This window comes from Hyperoodon ampullatus, assembly GCF_949752795.1.
Source record: "Hyperoodon ampullatus genome assembly, chromosome: 5".
NCBI lineage: Eukaryota > Metazoa > Chordata > Mammalia > Artiodactyla > Ziphiidae > Hyperoodon > Hyperoodon ampullatus.
In genome coordinates this window covers 103,857,544-103,881,804 of record NC_136918.1, presented here as the reverse complement: position 1 = coordinate 103,881,804, position 24,261 = coordinate 103,857,544, and the positions used below count along the sequence as shown (strand labels likewise).

General features: G+C 35.7%; 2 protein-coding genes and 1 long non-coding RNA gene across 5 annotated transcripts in view; 1 reads left to right on the top strand and 2 right to left on the bottom strand.

Annotated features, from left to right (window-relative positions):
* The window catches only part of ARL13B (ARF like GTPase 13B), a gene marked incomplete at both ends in the record, with an annotated part of 73,225 nt that overhangs the window by 24,497 nt on the left and 24,467 nt on the right, over positions 1–24,261 (top strand). The window lies entirely within an intron of this gene.
* STX19 (syntaxin 19) lies at positions 8,853–9,758 on the bottom strand (the record flags this gene model as incomplete). Its single annotated transcript, XM_079705179.1, has 1 exon — positions 8,853–9,758. One exon carries the CDS (start codon positions 9,756–9,758, stop codon positions 8,874–8,876), a length of 885 nt encoding a protein of 294 aa, XP_079561305.1. The 3' UTR covers positions 8,853–8,873.
* On the bottom strand, positions 12,931–22,948 carry LOC307054025. Its single transcript, XR_013810926.1, has 3 exons — positions 22,923–22,948; positions 22,681–22,731; positions 12,931–13,004 (listed from the first exon to the last, which is right to left on the bottom strand). It is a non-coding gene; the product is annotated as an uncharacterized lncRNA (long non-coding RNA).

The window sequence follows — 24,261 nt, the reverse complement described above, 5'->3', positions numbered from 1 at the left end:
ACCTACAATTAATTTCTTATTGATGTTACCATCTTAATATTGTTTGAGTCTCTTTACTCCTCTCTATTCCCTTTAATGTTACCTCCTTTCAGCCTTTCTTCACTTCTCCCTTGTGTTACTGATTACTCTCCTAACCAGTCTCCCTGGTAGCAGTCTTGCCTATTCTCTAAGCTCTGCTCTACATTGCTAGCAGGAGCCCTTTTCTTTATTTGATATTTTTCAAGTTACAAAATTGGTACATGCTTTAATAAGTGAAACAATGCAAGAATAGATAAAGTACTTGAGAGCTCTGTTTTAAATCCAAATTTGATCATTTTACTTTTCCTCTGCTTAGAGTCCTTCAGGTTGCCTCCATAGCTCCACACAGATAGGAGAGTCTGTGTTTTAACTGATGTAACCCTAGCACATAATAGGTATGGCATTGAAAAGTCCATTGGATAATAAGTGGGAGGGGCGTCCAGTAGAGCCCTAGTAAGCTGAGTGCTAGGGGCTAGTGGGTGTGGAGATGTAGGGGAGGCTACCTGAATTAGGAGGCTGGCTACAGTGCTCCTTGTTGCACATAGCTGCTTCCTTCCTGCCCACGGACATCTGGACCTCTCATCTGCAAAATCCTATGATGGCATCTAATTTCTTCCGATCACCACTTGTCTGTCTGAGCCTAAACTAGTTGATTTAGGACCTACAAAGCCTCTCAGAACTCACTTTAACCCCTTGATAATTTTCTCTTCCTACCCTCTAATAATGAGCAAACAGAGAACAACAACAGACCTCTGAGAAGATTCAGTCATTCAACAGAAGGAAAGAAACCTGAAGAATTATTATCTTGTCTGTAATCATGAAATTACAGATTGGTAGAGCAGGATTCATTCATGCTATGGGAAGCAGAGTAGATGACCACGATAGCAGGTCCTGGACACTCTAGCTCTGCCTGACCTGATTCCGCACAGCAGTCTGACAGCATGTGTCATTGCAAATGAAGCCTCAGTCACATTTCACTTTATGTCACAGACGTGAGGGTTCTCTTGAAAGGTCAGAGTCGTAGATCACTAGGCTTCGGTGTTTTATTAGCTCGGAATCTCTGTTTGGCAGTTCTCTAGTATTTACTGCTTAATCAGCATAATATTCCAGTCAAAATCTCTGAAATAAGTGGTGAAAAGGTGAAAAAACATGGGTTTAGAGAGAAGACAGAGAATCTGAAGCCTGGATTCTAAAAGTTGCGTATTTGTTTATGACCCTGACAAGTCACTTTACTTCTTTGGACTCAGTGGTTAAATGACTCTTCTTTAATAAAAGTAACTATAAAATATAGTAATTCTGTGATTGTATTCAGCTGTGTATTATAATGTGGACCTTAGTATAGTTTATGCCAAGAATCCATTTTGGTAAAAAGGTAAAAGTGACTTGTATTCCTTCTAAAGAAAGTAAAAATGGATGCCATGCAAATATTTGGCTTTGTTATCATGCTGAGTTGTTTATTTACCTAGAATAGAAAGTCTTTTTTCTCTTATGTCTACTATAGATTAACTTGAACCTCTACTCTAATTAATTAAGGTATGAATTATATTACCCACCCTCACATTCCCCCCACCACATACATACTTTTGCTTTAACCATTTATAATTTAATTATTTATTAAAAGTTCTAATACTGGATAGTCTTGACAGATAAAGAAGACCTTTCCAAGAGAAAAAGTAAACAACTTTTGCAGTGGTATAAGCAGCACTGAAATCAGTAGTAATTTCAAAATTTAAGCTCAACATCCACCGTAGAAATTTTCCATTAATAATACAAGGTACTATTTGTTGATTCCTTGTGGAAAGGGCTGAGCTAGGAGGTGTTTTAAACATCTTAACCTATTGAAATTTTCAGCAGCCCAAGATTACACCAATGTTATATAAGAAGGCACATGTTCTTTCTGCATTCTTCTTTCTAGTACACTCTTGAAAGTTGCCCTCAGAGCGATTGTAAATTACCCTTCATTTTTTGTGGTTGAATCTCCTAATACTTATAACTGAAATAACTCTGGAGATCCACAAGCTAAAATTTCCTCCCAGGATAATAACAATTCTACTTGTGTTAGCATACTTGAACTCTTGGAGTGGTGCCACTTTCTCATTATATACTGTCTGCTTTTCTGTGGAGTTATATGACCTAACTTAACTTTTGGTCAGACCTCACAAATTAGATGCTTCACAACAAAAATGTATAGGAGTTTCACTCAGGGAAGAAAACATAGTATCTCATATATGATCTGGCTAGATGTCATGAACATTTCAGTAAAAAAAAGTTTGACCTGGAGGTCTTTGCACCATGGGTGGCTTCCCAGGACCCTCTGAAATCGCATACACAATTCTGAGTGCATGTACATTTTTCTTGGGAGCAGATTCTAGCTCTCATCAAATTCCTAAAGGATTTCATGACCAAAGAGGTTAAAAAAAACATGGCAGTGAGTTTTTATATTAGGAGAAATAATAAGTAGGGTTTTATTATTGATAATTTTTTTTATTGATATCGGACTTTTGTCTTCACCCTCTATATACCTATTTGACTCACCTTTCTTCTAGACAGTATTACAGGAAACTGTTTGCAAGTTTCTTTGAGTCATATTCTTTCTTATAAGTGCCCAAGAGAAGTTAATTAGGTTATGGGTTATCCTAATACTGTTCTTAGAATTTGAGTCAAATGTATTTTCATAAGTCAGACCTTTCAATAAGAAATAGGAGAACATGGGTCCTTTTTAGAATTCTGGAAACCCATAAGTATGTAAGTATGGACTACCTATGTCACTTGATCCTTAGTTGTAGTGGTGGGTCCCTTAATTTACTATTTTTACCATCTGAAACCCCTACTCACTTTATTTATAAAGTCCATTGGCTTAAGATTTCTTTTCTTTCAGCACAGACTTACCAAGCTGTCATCTTCATCCACTTTATTTAGTTATACTGTTGACTCACCTCTACATTTCCTTACTGAGGGCTTCCTTTTGTCTGTAATGGCATCCAGCTTCACTAATAGCAGCTGTAGTTTACAGTAAAGCTTCTCAGCTGGTTGACTTCCTAGGTAATTTATGCACAAAGAGCCTGTAGAGATTCCCATCTTTTCCCTCCCCTGTCCCAACACCCTCTATTGTAAAACAAAATAATGAAGAAAAACTTGTTGACAGTGTCGTCAGGTGGCAAGATGTTATCCAGGGATCACCTGTATTTGCATCAGACCAAACCTGCTGTATTTTTTAGGGTGGGGCCAAGGATGCCTCTGGCTTTTTCACAGGTTCTCCAGATCTCTCTGCTGCACAGCAGAAATTGAGATCTACTGGTGCAGGGAAAAGCATGGGCTTTGACGTCAGCCAGGCCTTGAGTAGGTTACTTAATCTTCCTGAGCTTCTGTCTCCACTTGTAAATAAGGATTTTAATACTTGTGTTGTCATGTGAATTCTAAAATAATGTATTTAAAGCATCTAGTGCAGTGCTTTACTAGTTTTCTGTGCATGTGATGGTGGATATGAATAGTTACTATTGATGATATGCTGTGTCTAGGTAGAGATGAATTAGGAGAGCCAGTTTTAAAGTGTCATATGTGAATTCAAATTACATGAAGCTTTTGATTACAGAAAATGACATGGCTTAGTGGGTAAGAATAGGAGCCCAAGTGCTCAAAATAATTATTGCATACTTTCTGAACCAGTAGATTCCTAATAGTGTGCCTCCAATGCTTAAGAATTTTTTCTTTTAAGGTAGTAATTTTAAGGAAAAAATGGCTACTTTTAGTGCCTATTGTGTGTGAATAAACAAAATGTTCAACAGGTAATTAGTTAAATATGTTTATGTTGCTTAGGTTAGGGTGCTTTTGAAACATAACAATGAAAACTGTATGTGATATATTGCTCTGCTATGAATCTTTCTGTGATTAAGTCTTGCTTTGAAAGCAGTATGTTTAGATATAACTGCTACTAGAAAATTACTGTTTTCTGAACCCATCTGGATATAATTATGCTAATGAATATTAAATAGTACTCGATATTTTCAGTTTTCATGATAAACAATTTAGGAACAATTATAAACAAGTATCAGTAAGGCACTACATTAAAGGATATAGCACAAGTGTAGAAGGGACAGAAGAAATATCTCTCACCACCTGATTTAGCTGGGGAGTTTATCCCTAGTTTTAAATTTATCTTTTTTAATAATGTTCCTTAAACATTTGAAGCTGACCTATGGGAAACATCTTTTTCTCCAGTAATGCTTGTAACTGACACAGTAGAAAACTCTTCAATTTCTTTATATTTTATAAGTTAAAAATTATTTAATAGTGTTAGGAGACATATATACACACATAGATAGTCATATTCCTGTTCACATAAGAATTCTCTCATTTTTCCACTAACACATTTGCTCAGTTATCTGCTTTTATTCCTTTGTCTTCCCTCCTGTAATATGGAAGAAGTGTTTCTGCTCCTGTCCAAGATCCCACCCCTTTCTACTATTGTATTGGGTTGGCCAAAAGGTTCTTTCGGTTTTTTACGTAAGATGGCTCTAGTAGAGCTTAGTTGTCTTTAACTTTATTCGAAACAATTTTGTTAGATTGTGTGTGACAGCTGTCATATCAGGGTGCATTTAAAAAAAAAAACTTATAAAAATTGGTGAATTTTTGTGTAGCCATTTTAATATTGAAGCCGGAAGGAAAAAAGCAACATTTTCAGCGTATTATGCTTTGTTATTTCAAGAAAGATAAAAACGCAACCGAAATGCAAAAGAAGATTTGTGCAGTGTATGGAGAAGGTGCTGTGACTGATCAAACGTGTTAAAAGTGGTTTGCGAAGTTTGGTGCTGGAGACTTCTTGCTGGACGACGATGCTCCGCTGTTGGGTAGACCAGTTGAAGTTGATAATGATCAAATCGAGACATTAATTGAGAACAACCAACATTATACCACTCGGGAGACAGCCGACATACTCAAAATATCCAAATAAAGCGTTGAAATCATTTGTACCAGCTTGGTTATGTTAATCGCTTTGATGTTTGGGTTCCACGTAAGTTAAGCGAAAAAACCTTTCTTGACCGTATTTCTGCGTGTGATTCTCTACTTAAACGTAACGAAAACGTTCCGTTTTTAAAACAAATTGTGACAGGTGATGAAAAGTGGATACTGTACAATAATGTGCAACGGAAGAGATTGTGGGGCAAGCGAAATGAACCACCACCAACCAAACCAAAGGCCGGTCTTCATCCAAAGAAGGTGATAGTTGTGTATATGGTGGAATTGGAAGGGAGTCTTCTATTATGAGCTCCTTCTGGAAAACCAAATGATTAATTCCAACAAGTGCTGCTCCCAATTAGACCAACTGAAAGCAGCACTCGACCAAAAGTGTCCAGAATTAGTCAACAGAAAACTCATAATCTTCCATCAGGATAATGCAAGACCACATATTTCTCTGATGACCAGGCAAAAACTGTTACAGCTTGGCTGGGGAGTTCTGATTCATCTGCCATATTCACCAGACATTGCACTTCGGATTTCCATTTATTTAGGTCTTTACAAAATTCTTTCAATGGAAAAAATTTCAATTCCCTGGAAGACTGTAAAAGGTACCTGGAACAGTTCTTTGCTCAAAATGATAAAAAGTTTTGGGAAGATGGAATTATGAAGTTGCCTGAAACATGGCAGAAGGTAGTGGAACAAAACGGTGAATATGTTGTTCAATAAATTTCGTGGTAAAAATGAAAAATGTGTCTCTGATTTTTACTTTAAAATGGAAGGAACTTTTTGGCCAACCCAATATATTATTCCTCCCCTTTCTTATATCGAGGTTCTCTCTCTGGATCATTCCCATCAGCAGAATGTGCTCTTGTGTTTCTTTAAGTATTGTGGAATCCTTTGGCTCTACATCTCTCTCCACATGTTGACTCCTTTTTATAGTATTCTATTCAAAATTCTGGAAAGAATTGTCTGTAGTGGATTCTGTACTTATTTATATCACATTCTTTCCTCAACATGCTCCATTTGTACTTTCATTCCTACAATTCCTTGAAACTGCTCTTGTTGGAGTCAACAAATTATCTCCATGTTGCCAAATCCATTGTCACTTTGCTGTTCTCATTTTACCTAAAATTGACTATTTCCTCAACTTTGTTTTCCTTTTAGCACTTTTGCATTACAGCATACTTTTCTTGATTTTCCTCCTATTTCATCGATGGTTCCTTCTTTTTTTTTTTTTTTTTTTTTTTTTTGCGGTACGCGGGCCTCTCACTGTTGTGGCCTCTCCCGTTGCAGAGCACAGGCTCCGGACGTGCAGGCTCAGCGGCCATGGCTCACGGGCCCAGCTGCTCCGCAGCATGTGGGATCTTCCCGGACCGGGGCACGAACCCGTGTCCCCTGCATCGGCAGGCGGACTCTCAACCACTGAGCCACCAGGGAAGCCCGATGGTTCCTTCTTAGTCTTTTTTGTTAACTCCTTTTCTGCTTTAAGTCTAAATTTTAGAATATCCCAGGCTCTTTTCTGGGCTTGCAGTTTTTTGCATCTAGATACTTTTGAGACCTTAAATACTGTTTATTTACTCAGAGGACCCAAATCTATAGCTTTGACATCTCCCAAGAGTTCCTACTGATATAGCTAATATCTTAGAAACCTCCACTTTGACATTTTATGGTCATCTCAGATTCTATTGGCCAAAACAGAATTTCTTGATTTCCTTCTCACCCCTAGTGTTGAAACCTTCATCTCTGTCTTTTCCCATCTCAGTAAAAGCTATCATAATCTAATCAGTATCCTGTAGATTCTACCTCTTAAATCTATCCCATTTTAGTCTGATTTTGTTTTCCATCACTACAACTTGGTATATAGTATTTAAGAACTGGTTCTGGAATCAGATTGCCTAGGTTCAAATCCAAGTTCTCTGTGTACAGTTTCTGTGACCTGAGTCAGGTTACTTAACCTAGCTGTACTTCAGTGTTCTTGTTGGTAAAATTTTAAAATTATTAGAACAATGCTGGGACATAGCAAGTATGTTTTTTTATTAGTCTTGAGTGCTAGTACTGCTGCTACCACCATCACCACCTCCACTCCCATCCTAGCTCAAGCCTCCATCATCTCTTAACTGGGACTATTGCATTAGCCTTCTAATTGTTTTCTATACCTATATGCTTGTCCTTTACTCACCTTCCCCCAATCCATTCTGACCTGTTCTCCGAACAGTAGACAGGATGATTTTTTCCCAAATATTAATTACAAAACATTACTCCCAGGCCAAAAAACAGCTTTGCCTTTATTACACTTGCTGTAAACTTCAGACTTACAGAGCTTTACATCTAGCCCCTGCTGACCTTTCTTAACCTCATCTCTTACCTCACTGCTCTTTTCCCACTATGATACAACTGTACTGCTCATTCTTTTTTTTTTTTTTTTTGTGGTACGCGGGCCTCTCACTGTTGTGGCCTCTCCTGCTGCGGAGCACAGGCCTCCGGACTCGCAGGCCCAGTGGCCATGGCTCACGGGCCCAGCTGCTCCGCAGCGCGCGGGAACCTCCCGGACCGGGGCACGAACCCACGCCCCCCGCATCGGCAGGCGGACTCCCAACCAGTGCGCCACCAGGGAAGCCCTGCTCATTCTTCTTTGAGTGGAGTAAGTTATACCCTTCTCAGAGTCTTTGTACTGTTTGTTTCATATGCCTGGAATATGTGCTTCCCTTGTCCTCATCACTCACATCTTCACTTACATTACCTTTTAGAGAGGCCTATATTTACCACCCAGCCGAAAGAAGCCACTCTGACAATATCTTATCATCCTTATTTTAAATCTCTGCCAAGAACTTAACATTGTCTAATATTTGTATTTGTTATATGCTTCCTCCACTAGAATGTTAGTTCCAAAACTATCCCCATGTGAGTTCAGACTGTGTCCCTAGCCCATAGTCTAGTGCCTGGCTTCACAATAAAGTGATGGAGAAACTTCCAAACATACAATTGCCTTTTATTTTTTACTTTATTTGCCAACCCTCTTAATCTGTAATACAGTGTCCTGAATGGACCCAAGTTCAGGAAAACAGTGCCTTAACTTAGCTTTTTAGTCCTTAAGCTAAAATCAGCTCCTAGTTACCAACTAGACTCTTCATTAAGTACATATTTGGGTTTTCCTAGGATTTGTTGACCACTGAGTTAACTGACCTATCTGAACATAAAAGATTTGATGAAGGGCTTCCCTGGTGGCGCAGTGGTTGAGAGTCCGCCTGCTGATGCAGGGTACACGGGTTCATGCCCCAGTCCGGGAAGATCCCACATGCCGCGGAGTGGCTAGGCCCGTGAGCCATGCCGCTGAGGCTGTGCATCCGGAGCCTGTGCTCCGCAACGGGAGAGACCACAACAGTGAGAGGCCCGCGTACCGCAAAAAAAAAAAAAAAAAAAAAAAAAAAAAGATCTGATACAGCTTCTAGTTTGATTTGGCTTTAATAGAGCGCCACTTGAAGTCTTGTTTTATACAATTCTTAACTATCAAAATGCTCTTAAATGAACCTAAAGCATTGTTTAAGTAGTTGTCACTTACTGATATTCATCTTGTTAAGGCATTGGAAGTTACAAAAATATGTAATAGAGCTTGATACCTGTCTAGAAACTTAAGATCATTTACCTCATTTTCAATAGTTAACCCATGAGTTTAAAGCTAATATGCTATTTTTAGTTTAATAAATGAAGACTTGTTTTATGTCACTTGCTTTAGAAATTTCTGTAACTCTAGTGGGTAAGGGCAAAAGGGGAAAATTATAACTTAATAGTGATGAAAGTATGTGAATGGCTCTATGAAATGAAGAAAAGTGACACAAGACACTAAATTATGGGACATCCTTCATTCTAAAGCTGGAGAAATTTCTAAAATAGCTTCTTTATTTTGAGCCACAGCATGGGCAACACCAGCAACACAATACCCTGCAAGGATTTCTTTTTTTGTATTTTACAGCTCGTCCAAATTTTTCTTTAGTAGTGTTAACATACTCTTTTGTGCCATTCACTAACATTTCAATATTGTTGATGCTTTCTCCCTGTTCCTCTACTAAAAGAGATATCTGAATGAAAACATCCCTTAAATCCTTTATTTTGTTCTCCAAATTAACAAGTTCTTTGTGTCTCTGTTCCATCTCTGAGAGTTGTGCTTTAGTGATACTGATTTCTCGAAGTAAGCTTTCATTAAAAACTTCCCATTTTCCTTGATGAAGCATATCATTTACCTCTTCTTCCGGCACTTCTTTTCCAGCAACTTCAAGCTGACGGAAAATAAATGTCCTGCACTTCTCTTGCTTTGCTGCTATTGTGTCATTGTATATAAACATAGTTTGCTGAAAATGGCGGAACATCGCAGCATGCTGAGATTTAAGTATCCTTGTGACCACTGATGATGGACCGTTTTCATCCTCTGACTTTTTAACTTGTTTTACTAAATCATCCAAACGTCTATTAATGTGTTCTGCTTGGACTTTTATCTCTTTTGTAATGCTAGACTCTCTCTTAAGTAGACTAAACCTTCTCATAGAAGCCACCAGACTTTTCTGTTGCTGCCCAAATTTTTGAACATCATCTGTCAAGTTGTTAATACTCTCCTGTAGTTTTTGTATCTCATGTAGGTGTCTCTCAGCTACAGGCTGTCTTTCATAAATAACAGCTTGCTGCAGAAACACCCCTTGTTCCTCTGCTTCTATAGTCGACACATCCTTTTCTCTAGAGAGCTCAATTTCCTTTGTTCTTTGCTTTAGTTCTTGAAGTCGGTCTTTCATCTTCCCTGTCCTCCTAAAAGCAAAAATGATTGTGTTGAACAAAGAAAAATTTGGTATTTCCCCCCAGTAGCAGTTGGCTTTACATAGCTATGTCTATCTCTCAGGAAAAATCCTCCTAGTTTTCTGAAAAGATGACTAAAAATTAGAAAAATCAATAATTTCCTCATAAAGATCACTGAAATAGCAAAAGTAATGTAAAATATTTTGTAAATCACTTCGCATAATGCAGGGCTTCTATGAGTCCCATACAGTTGAGTAAAGTAGCTGAGTAAGCAGTGATAGAGAAATAATTGCCCCCAAATAAGTTCTCAGTGTCATGATACTGCCACAGAATCGATTTTTCTTGATTTAGGAAGATATATCTTAGAATGGAAGATTTGACCATATCTTTTTAGGATTAAAAAGTCACTCTGAATGTGTCCTTATTACTGAAGATACGGTTCCCAGTTAATTTGGTCTATGTAATGTCAAAAAAACATACTCATTTTGCTAAATGTGTGTAGTTCAGCTAAAACCAGTATAGCGACAGGGCAGATTCCATATGAGAGCTTTAAGCAATATAGGTAATGTTGAATTTATCTCAAAATTTCTCAGGCTTCTGGATTGACTAACACATTATTTGACATAGCTTTGTTTTCTTATCCATTGCATATATATAGAAACATATTCTTGGTTTGATCATGCTGATTTCTCATTATTAGCCTTCCTTTGCAAAGATATCCAGACTGTGTTAGAAAAAAAATTTTTGTCAATTCATAATAAGTGATATTTTTACAAACATGAGAATATATAAAATCTTATTTGGGGGACACTGATAATATTGACACTTATTGTATGCTGTGTTGGTAGTTATTCATGGAATCAATTTGATGTACATAATTATATAGTGATATACATGAAGTAAATAAAAAGAAATCCTTGTTAATAAAATACTTTCTTTTCACAGCACATCTTGACTTTAGAAAGGCATTTAAAATGCCTTTCATGATATTTTTGTGGATAAGAGGAAGCTGTTAGGGAGTTACAAGTAGCTCATTGAACCACACATAGTATCAACTAGAGAAAAAGGTCTCTAATGTGACACTGTTATGCTATGGGATTCAGTGCTTGATATGTTTATGCAAATATTTTTATCAGTTATTTGGGTGTCGTAGAAGGCATACTTATCAAACATGTTGATGGCACAAACTTTGGAGAGTTCTTTAGTATGTTGAAATACAGAATTGGGATTTGAAAATTAAAATAGAACAGAACACTATACTAAAATAACAAAAATATGTTTAACTGGATAGATGCAAAGTATTGCACCTAGTTGTTTAGAAAACACCTTTACATCTATAAACTGGAAGACCCTTGAGTTCATAGCCGTGCTTATGAAAATCACTGGAGATTTTAGTTAATTTTGAGCTTTTAATCAGAACTCTCAGAATAGTTATTATGGTTTCATGAATAATAATGTGCTGTCTAGATTGACTAAGAAAGATATTTGTTCCACTGACTCTATGCTAGTGAAAGCAAATGGGAGAGGGACTGTGTTAAGTATGAGATGAAAATCCACAAATTGGGAATTTCCAAACTGTCATGGAAAGGATGAGATTGGAAGACCGTAGTATATGGAGAGTTGTTGAAAGAAATGGAAATATTTGTTCTGAAAAAGAGAAGGTCGAGGGAATATCTACAACTGTTTTCTAAAATGTGTAGATCTGTATATATGAGAGATTAGACTTACCTGGCGTAACTCCAAAGAGCAGTGTGGGTGGAAATTACATGAAGTGAGGTTCGGTTTAGTATAAAGAAGACTTTTCACACAAGTAGAGCTGTCTGAAGATGGAATGAACTGTTTCATGAGATAAAAACCTTGCCATCACTAGAGATGTTCAAGATGTTCTTGAATGATGACCCAGTCGAGGATACTGTAGAAATGATACCTGTATTACATAAAAAGTTAAACTAATATCCTGATAATATTCCTTTGATTTTAAAGAACTGACATTCTGTCAGATAATTTTTGAAGCTTACTATATGCAAAGTTTTAAATGCTATAGTGTGTATTCAGTAATACCTGTCCTTGAGTAATTAATATCTGAGGGGAGATGGACAATACACAATTAAACAGATAAATGAGATAATTTTAGATCGTGATAGATCAATTAGGCAAGGCATCTCTAAGGAGCTATTTGAGTGTAGATCTAAATGTTGAGAAGATGAAGAGCCAAGAAAGTGCATCCTGAGTATTGGAGATGGGGTGCCAGGGCAGTGAATAGGACTGGTATGTTTTAAGAACAAAATTAATGCTTATGTAGATAGAAATTAATATGGGCAGTAACATTGGAGGAGTGAAGTCAGGACGGTACGTGGGGATCAGATCACAAAGGGCCTTGTGGGCCAAAATAAGGAATTCAGATTTTATTCTAGATGCAGTGGCAGACAGTGAAAGGATAAATAGGGTATTGACATAAGATTTATGTTTTTAAAAGATCACTGTATAGAGAATAGTTTCCTGATAACCTCCAGGAGAGATCTGGATGGAAACTAGATGGAATAAATGGGAACCATCTGGGATATATTTTGCAGGTAGAAGCAATAGGACTTACTGGTGATTTTAACCCTTCAGTAGCATTTAACCACCATTACTTCTTGAAACGCTTTTAAGTGTTTCTCCTGGCTTTCCTCTTGCCTCTTTGGCTCTTCCTTCATCATTTTCTCCTCCCTGGTTTCTTGTCTTTCCTCCCGCTGAATACTGGAATGCCTCCACACACAGTCCTCTTTTTACCCACCGTTGTTTTCCAGTCTCACAGTGTTAAATGCCGTCCGTTAGCTGATGACTCAAAGTTATATCTCAAGTCTAGACTGTTCTCATAGCACTTGTCTACTCAATAGCTGCATTTGAATGTCTGTGTCTAAAATAATTTCCTGATCTTCCAACTCCCAAACTGCTGCTGCATCTCAGTAAGTGGCACCTCTTCCAGTCTCTTCTTCCAGTCTTCTTCCAAGTCACCCTACCAGAAACTTTGGAGTCATTCTGGACTACGTGACTACTCTGTTTTGTGTCCCCGTCCCCCCTCCCCCCGCCCACACACCCTTATATTCAAACTAACAGGGCATCTTGTCAATTCCTTTTTCAGGGTACATCAGGAACCACCTCCCTGGTTCATGTCACCATCCTTTCTCACCTGGATTATTGCAGTAGTCTCCTATATGGTCTCCTTGTTTCTTCCTTTGTATCCCCGTCTCCTCTGGTCTTTTCTTAACACAGAAACAAGAGTTAAAATGTAAGTCAGAGCATGTCATTCCTGTACCTAAAGCCCTCCTTTAGTGTGATCTCTCAGAGGAAAAGCCAGAGCCTACAAGGTCCAATATGACTTCTCCACCTCTCCTTTTGCCCTTCTGACCATGCTTCCTACAACTCCCCCTCCCTCTGCCTCATTCACACTGTGTTCCTGGTTATTCCTCACACAAACCTGGCAGGATCATGCCTTAGGGCTTTGGCACTTGCTGTCTTCTCTGTTTTGGAATGCTCTTCCCCATGTAGTGCTGCCTTATTCCCCCAACTTCTTTAAATCTTACTGAGATGACACCCTCTCAGTAAGGCTGTCCTTGGTGACCCTATCTAGAACTGCAACCACCCTTCCCAGCTTTAGTTTTTTTCCTAGCACTTTTCACTATATTTTACTTGTTTATCTTACTTTATTGTCTGCTCTCTTCCCCAAATATAAGCTCCATGAAGGCAAGAATCTTTATTCATTCTGGTATTCCCAGCACCTTCACAAGTCTCATTTATTCAAGTTCTGATATTGAGCTCTTTATAGTTCATATTTTTCTGAGTTCTTAATATGTGACAAGCACTGTTCTAAGTGTGTTGTATGTTCTTTTAAGAACTCTGAATTAAGTATTATCATGGTCTCCATTTTACAGATGATGACATTAAGACCTGATCTTAAGTAACTTAACCAAGATATCAGCTCGTGGTAGAGTTGGGCTTCAAATTCAGGCAGTCTAGTTTGAAGGACTCACTCTTTACTGTGCTATAAAGCCTTCTTCAATGGTATCAGGTGCTCTATAGAGACCAGTTCAGATAAGTTCTGAGAAGAGGCAATTAGGTAAGTGAAGTGGTTGGGAAAGGAGCCAGATCACAAGGGATACTAAGACCTTGAAATCTGTTTTTGATGGAAAAAATCTTTTATAGATATTAACAGTTCACTCAGAGACATTTGCTGTGTACCTGTATTGCTGAGCATTTTAAGTACTGGTTGGAAACATTTGACAGCAAGTTTTTGTTGCCTGTAATGCACTTACAGTTTTCTGCTGTTTATTTTAAATTATCTAAATATGTAATTCATATAGCTTGCAGTCTTTTATTTTACCATTGATTTGCTATATTAAAAGTAAAAAGCTTCAGTCTGTACAATTTATGCAAATAAGAGACTTCTAAGTAGGGAAAGGATTTCATTCCCTCTGTCTCCCCACCTTTCCATTGTCTGTATTCTACCTTACTTGCAAAGAATAATTTCTTTACCTTAGGAACAAAACTAACCAGATCCAGTGGTTTACTAAGATCTGTGGGAAAAAATAATAAGCTATAATATTAAACCTGGAAAATTTGTGAAAAGAAGATTAGTCAAGTAGGACTATGAGAAGGTGGCAATATAGATTGCAAACTTTGGGTGTTAGGAAATTAGATCAATATAAAACACTAATATATTGATCCATGTGTTGGGCATACCTTCTAGGAAAATATTGATATTTACTGGCCTTTGTCCTTACAAGTAGGAAATAAGCAAACTAGAGAAAAAATATATAATACCATGTGAGCATACTATTTTTTAAAATAAACTTATTTTATTTATTAATTTTTATTTTTGGCTGTGTTGGGTCTTCGTTGCTGCACGCGGGTTTTCTCTAGTTGCGGCGAGCAGGGGCTACTCTTCGCTGCGGTGCACGGGCTTCTCGTTGCAGTGGCTTGTCTTGTTGCGGAGCGTAGGCTCTAGGGCGCAGGCTCAGTAGTTGTGGCACACGGGCTTAGTTGCTCTGCGGCATGTGGGATCTTTCTGGACCAGGGCTTGAACCTGTGTCCCCTGCATCGGCAGGCGGATTCTTAACCACTGTGCCACTAGGAAAGTCCTAGCATACTATTTTTTTAAGTCCTTTATTAAAGTGAAAACAAAGTGATTTTAATTGAGAAAGATTTCAGTACTAGAGCAACCAATTAAATGTGCAGAAAGTTTGATATTATCATTTTTTATATTATTCCCACCTTTAAATTATAATAAACAGATTAATTTATATGTATATATAATTTCATGTAATTAAGTTATTTATAATTAATTAGTTAATTGTAATTAACCTAATATAATCCTTAATATAAACATTCAGATTTTAAGAGATAAATTGTAAAGATTTTTAGTTTTATAAACTAATTTAGGTTGGGATTTCTTGTGAGTTTTAAATATTCAATTTATGAAAAACTCCGCTTGGTCCCATTTTTATCAGTCAAGATATGCTTGGTTATGCCACAGTAATGTCCAGTCACCAAATCTTGATGGATTACAACCACAAAGATGTATTTTTCATTCACATTTCATGTCCATGTTGGGTTAGCAGGGGCTACTGGTTCCCATCTTGGTTTCTCAGAGACCTAAGCTCCACCTTTCTGGATGTGGTAGGCTGGTAGGGCAGTTGGAAGTACTGGAGAGTCTCTCATAGACGTTAAAATGCTGTAGCCTGAAATGATGCATGTCACTTTCCTTTGCAACTCCTCGACCAACTGAAGGAGGATGGTAGTGATATGTGGTCCTCACCTGTTCTCCAAAGGAGAGGTGAACCTAGTTTCTTCCACATCTATTGAATATTATAATTTGATTCCAAAAATAATCCTTAGAGGTTAACTAATCAATTTCTCATTTTTCTTATGGGGAAATTGAAAATCAGAAAAGTTAAGTGTTTTACCCAAAGCTTGCTAGTAGTAGTACTGGTATAATAATGCAAACTTCCTGGCTGCTAGACCAGTGCTTTTTTCATTATAAGATGTATAATATAAATTTCCTAGAATGTATATGTTATGTAAAGCTGGGATCATCTATATGCTCTTTTGTATTCAGTATTTTATAAATATTTGATGGTTATGCTGGAACAGATTTTTAAAAACACCTACAAACATTGGGAAGTGATTGTAGAAACTTTTTTTTCATGTGATAACTTTGAGAAAGCAGAATTACCGCCCATGATTTATTATATGCCTCTGATAAGGACTAATCTTTCTAGTACAGAGGGAGGTAATTACTAAAGTCAGTTAGCCTAATGATTTATCTTGAATAGCTCCATACTGTTCTTTGTTTGGTTTAATGTTTATCACTTCCTTATCTGTATGCTCCGTCTGGTATTACCATATTGATACTGAAAATAAATTCCTCCAAAAGTGTTTAAAACGGATGTCATGTTGCTTTTGATACAGCCATAAGCTTTTTCTTTTCTTTCTTTCCTTCCTTCCTTCCTTCCCTCCTTCTCTCCTTCCCTCCTTCCCTCCTCCCCCCCTACATGATTTGAACAAAGCCTTTTCTTTTAAAAATGTTTTTAATGTGATTATTTTCATCATTAATACAGATACACAGTTTAAGAAGTCAGACCACTTCAAGGCTTATGAAGATATACAGCTGACCCCTGCCTGCCCCACCACATTCTATTTCCAGTTCCTCATTCCCAAAGGCAGTCATTTTCAACTCCTTAGCTATATGTTGCTTTAAAACTCCCTATTTCTTGATAATTTGCTTATGTAGATGTTTACACTTTTTTCAGTTTTAAATAATCTTTGCTATGAAAGATATGAATTTAACTTATTTTTTTTTTGGCTGCACCACACAGCTTGCAGGACAGTTCCCTGACCAGGGGTTGAACCTGCGCCTTGGCAGTGAAAGTGCGGAGTCCTAACCACAGGACCACCAGGGAATTCTCAGATTTAACTTTCTCTTACACCCTCATCCTTCCCTCAAATTTTTCCTCTCAATGTAATTATATCACAGTTTTCGTTATAGTCAATATTATGTGTTTACGTTATTAGGACTACCCAAATACTATATTTACCAGAATCACATATTATATATACCAGAATCACACCAGAATCATATTATATATACCAGAATCACTAGGGTTATATTTCCTTTCTCAGAATAATTTTTTTCACTGTATCTAGGCTTTTTCAGTGGATAGAGCTAGGAGATGTATATTTTTATTTTAAGAAAGCTTTTCACTGAAGTATTTATGCATATACAGAAAGTGCCCAAAACATAAATGTATAATTTGATGATTTTTCACAAAGCGAACAGACCCATGTAACCACTACACAGATCAAGAACCTTGTAACTTTTAAATTTTTCTTGAAATTATTAATTACCTAAGTTTTTCAGTTGCCTCATTTTGTACATATGCATCACTAATTCATTCTAAAACTCTTCATTTGAACTGAAAATATTATCTTGATGTATATATAGCAGGTATTCTTTTCTATTTCATTTTATTGTTTTAGCTTTTGAGGCTTCTTTCTTGGAACCCTGATTACCACACAGCTGTTGTCTTGACCTGATTACCACACAGCTGTTGTGTTGGAATTTTTCTCTCCTTCTGTGTATTTTCTCCTCATTCCTTGTTCCTCTATTTTTGGTTTATCCCCTTGATTTGAGGGCATACCGTAGCTTCCTTTTAAAACATAGGTGTGGTGATAACTTGCATTTCTGAAAATGTTTTTATTCTGTCCTTACACTTGAATGATATATTTTCTGCAGATGTAATTCTTACTTGGAAATTGTGTTCCCTTAGAATTTTGAAAATTTTGCTGTGTTTTCTTTTAAGTTTCTTTGTTACCCTTGAGAAATCTGCCATCTGATTCCTGATATTTTGTATAAGATGTGGGGTTTTTTGTTTTTGTTTTTTAATTTCCTTCAATGTAATCCTTTGCCTTTTCTCTTTATTCCTCGTGTTTTGAAATTTTGCAATAACATGACCTAGGAACGTCTCTTTGCATGTATTTGCTAGATGTTTAGTGTCTCTTTCCAATTTGGAAATTCATGTACTTATGGTTTCTTTTGGAGGGGATCCTAACTTTTAAAAGAACTTCATCTTCTCCATTTTCTTTGTATTGTTTTCTTTGAAATTGCCCTTATTTGGATGTTGACTTTATTAACTATTCCTCTAATTTTCTTAGTATCTGAAAAGTAGAGTGACTTGCCTGAGGTCACACAACTAAAAAGTAGCAGAGCCTACATTCAGATGTACATCTCTTTGCCTGCAGATCTGTTATTTTTCTTTATTTCATAGTGGATAGATATAGATTATCCTAGTGAAACATGCTACAAATGAAGTTGATCTGTATCAAATATTGTATTATGTTGTTAATATAAATGCTATGTTTAAAAGAAAAAAGTTCTTGCAGCAGGTAATATAGCATATTAGATCTAAAATAATTATGTTAGCAGCTGTATTAGGATTTTTCATACAATCAGACCAAATTAAGCACTTTACAATTTAGAAAAAGAAAAAGTATTAGTTCAGGGACTTCCCTGGCACTTCCACTGCAGGAGGCATGGGTTTGATCCCTGGTCAGGGAACTAAGATCCTGCAGGCTGTGTGGCACCCCCCCCCGAAAAAAAAAGAAAATTGATTGGTTCTGATCCCACACACCTGTGTCACGGAAAATCTAAAAAATTTTGAATCCTATCCTTGGCACCATGTAGAGATTGGGATTCTTGTATTTTCTTCTGCTGTACCTCATAGTCATAGAATGAGATAAGACCAGAAGTAAGGTACACTGCATTCCTATTTATGTACACATGTTTCTGTTTCCTATTCATATACTAACCTGTTACTATGAATTCTTACAACTATAATGTATATAGCAGATATGATGTTGTTGTACTATTTTTTTTAATTGACTGTGTTCCTCATAATATGGGAAAAGAAAAGAGTGATAGTATTGGAGGCTCAGATGAGAAATGAGGGAGGTATCAAAACCAAACAGATTTTGATTTTTTTATTCATGAGAATTAAATCTAATCTAATGCTAAGTAGCCTGACAGTTTTTAAATTTCACAGTTCTCAAGAACTACAGTGTCTCTAACTTTCTCTTTGGTTGCATGGCTTGGAACAAATCCCGAAACAACCCCCTCTAATATACTTATGGCTAGTTAGGTCTTTCTTTTTTTCATTTTAATTACACATAAATGAACAATGTCATCAAAAGCCTTTTTCTGAAGCATCATAGTTTAACCTTTTTTTAAGAAATAGAATATTTCAAATTGATATTGTAGCACAGTATACTTTTGCAAAGTGCTTTTGAGAAGGAAAATTTTACTGTCACTGATTTTGGAAATGAAGATATTTGACTCTCCCTTATAAAGGTGGTCTTCTCCTGGGTTTCTGTGTTCTTGGGATAACAGTTTTCTGAAGGAATACCACACTTTCATATTTGAATAAGAGATACTTTAGAGAACTCTTTAAAATATATTGATACGTATTTTATATTCATTAATCTTAATAAATTTAGTAGCAAAAAGAAAGTAAATATTCTGAATCTTTTTTCTATAGATCTCTATATGTTACTGATATTAAAGGAAAAACAGATTTCCTTTCAGTGCTGTATATCATAGCATGCATATTATAGTAAATGATGTTTATATAAAATCAGCTGTAAAGTTTATACTGTGTTCATCTTGGTGTATGTCTTCATTTATTTCTTTTGAACATTTAAAATATATTTATGTTCAAGATCCTTTTACATTATTAGGTTATTTCTGGTTTCTTAGAAATAATTCCTTTTGTTTATTGTGGCCACCAATTGTTTTTCTTGGTGATGGGCAAGTATATTTAGTAAACTTTGTCAGCAGATTATCTTCAGTGGGGAATTATATTATACAAGAATGCCCTGAGTGCCCTGCATTATGGATACATTCTTAACCGCATTTTTGTTGTTGTCACTACTAGGGCCCCATGGAGTTTGCCCATCATAGCCCAGGTAGTATAAATACAGTTTCCCTCTATATCTGTGGGGAATTGGTTCCAGGACCCCCACAGAGACCAAAATCCATGGATGCTTAGGTCTCATATAAAATGGTGCAGTATTTGCATATAACTTATGTACATCCTCCTGTATATTTTTACGTACTTTAAAAGTATACTTTAAATCATCTCTAGCTTACATATAATACCTAATACAATGTACATGGTATATAAATGGTTGTAAATAAAATGTAAATGCTATCTAAATAGTGGCTGGTACGTAGAAATTTCAAGTTTTGCTTTTTTGGAACTTTCTGGGGTTTTTCCTGAGTATTTTCCATCTGAGGTTGGTTGAATCCATGCATGTGGAACCTGCAGGTACAGAGGGCTGACTGTATGGGCCTGATCTTTCTCTAGTGATTTCTATAGCCCAGGTAGTATAAATATGGACCTGATTTTTCTGTAGTGATCTTGTAGCCTGAGTGAATACCTCACTCCCTGCTGTACTCCTGGACAAGCCAACAGAGATTTTCCTGTGTCTGTATACAGGCTGTTCTTTTTCTGGTCCACTATTTCATATAGGAAACTCAATTTTAGTTCCCTATTATGAACAAACTCTAAACCGGAGCCTCTAAGATAAAAGTGTTTTCTTCTTGTAGCCCATGGAGTTAGCGTTAATTCCTACTCTCCACCTTGGCTATGAATGTGTTCCCTCTTCATTTCTGGCACCTGGAAATTTCCCTTTCTTACTTCACATATAATGATGTAGTTTAGAAATTTGTCTTTTTTTCCCCCTTAAGATTATATCAAACACTTCTCTACGTTTCTAGCAAGAGGAGGAGTTTCTGTATCTGTGCATCTTCACTGAAAGTCATAGGTGATTATCTTTACAGAGTTAACATAATTCAGAATGTTCCCTAAATCCTTATATTCATCTGTGCAGAAACTGACCTAATGTAGGTATTCAGGTGCATGCTATACATAAATTGCATTTTCCAGTAGTTGCATATACACAGCTACATGTATAACTATTTCCAATTTAACTGTTTAATCTTATATCTTCATAAATTATAAGCAAAGTGAGATATCTAAGCATATTAGAATTTAAAAGTTGGAAGAAACAGAGTTCAAGAAGGCATAACATTAAGTGCATAGTTGTGAAATCATTTAATTGCTTAGGTAAGTGAAATTGATGATACTACCATTTTATGCAATCTTCTCTCTACCTTAAATTTATTTTCTTAATATCCGAAGAGTTCTATCCAAATGTGAGCCATCTTTCAGCATGTTTAACTTACTGCTTTGCTGTACAGTTTTGAATTCTACTGTTAATAACTATCTTTGAGCTTAAATGTGATATTTGCAAAAAGAAAGTTAGAACACTAATTTATAAATATAGTAATCAAGTTTGACAATTTGTTTTGGGAAATACGAAAGTAAACTTGTATGACTCAAATAAAAGTTTCCCCACTCTATTACAGACAGGGAACATTTCCAGGAACAGAAATATGAATAAAAATTATCTAGTGCTTTAAGAACTATGCCCTGGGATAGATACTTTATAAATTTATAGATTTTTTTAACTAAGACATTTCTTTTTATAGTTACTATAATGATTAAATATTTTAAGAAATGTAACCAGTTTTTATTTAACGTAAAATAGAATATTCTTTTGCTTTTGTGTGTGAAGACATGTTGCAACATTTCCCTAGTTCAAGGTGAAAGCAGCTGTTACTGGAATGTTCACCTCTTTGGCTACTTAAATGAAGAAAACAAACTTAAAAAAAATTATTACAAATTGTGTAAATTCTATCTAAGTTTAAATTATCAGACTTTTTTTGTAATGCAGCCTTTCAGTGCTTTTTAAATTCTATTTTTTGTTTAGTGTAAATAAGTTAATTGTTAAATTAACTCATTTAATGTAACAAGACCATTTTTGTTTAAATATTAAGACTCATGTAATTTTGAACTCTCACTTATCTGATTAAAGTAAGCTCTACTTATGTAAAATTATTTTTATATAAATTTAAAACTGCATAGCCACAAATATAATGTGTTCTAGGTATTACATAGCCAACTTTCAAGTTTAACCTTAAAACATTTAGTAATAATAATTATTATTTTGATTTGAAATGGGTTATATATTAAAATCTAACATAACAATTGTAAAATAACTTTGAAGAAATATCAAAAAATAAAACATGTTTTGGTTAAGCCTCTATACACTGTTTAATTTTGAAAGTATCAGACCTACCTATGTATGTTGCATTTAAATGATACTGACTTAAATTGTTTAAATTATGAAATCAAATATAGATATTAAATTTTATAATTTAAGTACTTTCAGTACACTAGCTGAAACATTTCAAAATTGAGTACTTTAAAAAAAATTGACTACTTTGGTATTTTACAGTAGTCCTTTTACAGCAAGATTATTTTTTGATTTCCTCAAGTTAATTTTTAAGATTCTGGGAAACTACAATGAAGGAATTAAGGCCTTGTAGAAAGTTATCTTAAATTTTTAAACATTATACATATGTGTCATATTGGGCATTAACTTCTTTTCAGAATTTAATGGAAAAGTGTCCTCTAAAGCAAGCATTTTATGACTAATTTATATAGTCTGTTTATAGCAGAATTTTAAGTTTGTTTTTATAGGGTCTGACTTTCTAGTGTTTCCAAAATGAAAAGACATTTTTTTAAAGGACATAAAATAAAAAGTTGATTTTGTTTATGGTGGTCTATTTCTAGGAACTCTAAACCCAAATCTCATTCAGCATATCCGTAGTATATATGAGCACATCAGCTGCCTGTAGCCTCGTCCAAATCTGAGCAAAACAGGTAATTTTAATTATCTGTTGGGCTCTTTTTAAATGTCACAGATTTCAGTCTCTGGATATCTCACATTAAAAAGTACAAAAAAGAGTGGTATGTTTACCTTTGTCTTGTTCCTTTTGTTGCTTTTCCACCTGCACAGTTGGAGTCCTGCCTGTGAGAGGAAAACTGAGTACCACCTGTAATGTTTTACTCAAATTCTATTTGTCTCTGTCTTATAGTTCACAGGATAATTTCTGTATGGTTTTCATTTAGTTAACTTAATTGAAAGCCACATAATGAAGTCAAATAAGTTAAAGTTATCGTTTTGTTATTAATATCAAATGAGAAGAATAAATTTCTTACCTCACCCCTGGGGAATCCAGTTCTGCCTGTTAGCTGCGTGTTCTTTAGATTAAAGGAAGTTTGTTTTCAGTGGAGCTAGTTGGTAACAGGAAGTCCTTGTTAAACTGCCTAAGGTGTACTTGGCACAGGCTCTGTAGTTCCAGTCCTATATTACATACAAAGTACATTACTCACAAAAGAGGGGGTTTGTAATTTAGCAAAGATTACTTTGTTTTCTTTAGGTATGAAAACTTGCTAAATGTATGGAATTTGGAATAAATAGGAATGGAAAGAACCTTGGGTAAAGGCTTTTTGTTCAGTTTACTTTAAAATGATTTAATTCCGTCTTATTTTAAGGAATTCCAAGAACTTAACTGAGAAAATTACCAAATTTCAGAACTACAACAGCCAGAAAAGAGTTCATGTCTTTAAACCTGCCACCTTACCTTTCTTTTTAGTATGCCTGCTATTTTTAAGTTTCTTTCATAGTTTTCAATATCAAAAACTAAAATTGTGCAGCACTATATGTTATGCTATTTATTATATCAATATAACAATTCAAAATTAATTTTTACTAGAGTGAAATATTTGTAGGAAAAATCAGAAATAAAATTTCTCTCACACAACTAAATTTTCTTACATTCCCTTTTTCTCTGCCTGAGTTGTTATGATTTGAGAGTGAGAGGAGGGACATTGCTATAATATCTATCAAAATAACATCTGTATTTATTCTTTGGTCTAGTAGTCCTACTTCCTGGAGTCTGTTCCCAAAATAAGAAATAACATCTTCACACACTTTATTCCTCACAGCCCTCTTTGTAAAATCAAGACATTGGAAACAACCCATGATGAAACATCTATATAATGAACATTTTGTTCATTAATAAAGAGTATAGTAATAAATAAGATTTCTTTATGCTACTCAGAGTAATTTTAGGATTTACTGTTTTAACAAAAAGCATGCTGATGCACAAGAGTGCATCTAACTTTCGAGGAAGAACAGGAGGGTAGAGATACATGCACATAAACGCCCCTTAACCAGCCAATAGCAGTGAATATCCATAGTGCCCAAATTGTGGTCTTTAAAATACCATTTCCCTCTGTACATGTTTATATTATTTAAAAAAAAACAAAATCAATGGGAGGATGAATTAAAAACTAATGAAACCGCTTATACTGTTGGTGGATGTGAATTGGTGCAGCCACTATGGAGAACAGTATGGAGGTTCCTCAAAAAACTAAAAATACAGTTACCATATGGTCCAGCAATCCCACTTCTGGGCGTATATCCAGAAAAGACCAAAAACTCTAATTCAAAAAGATACATGCACCCCCAATGTTCATAGCAGTACTATTTACA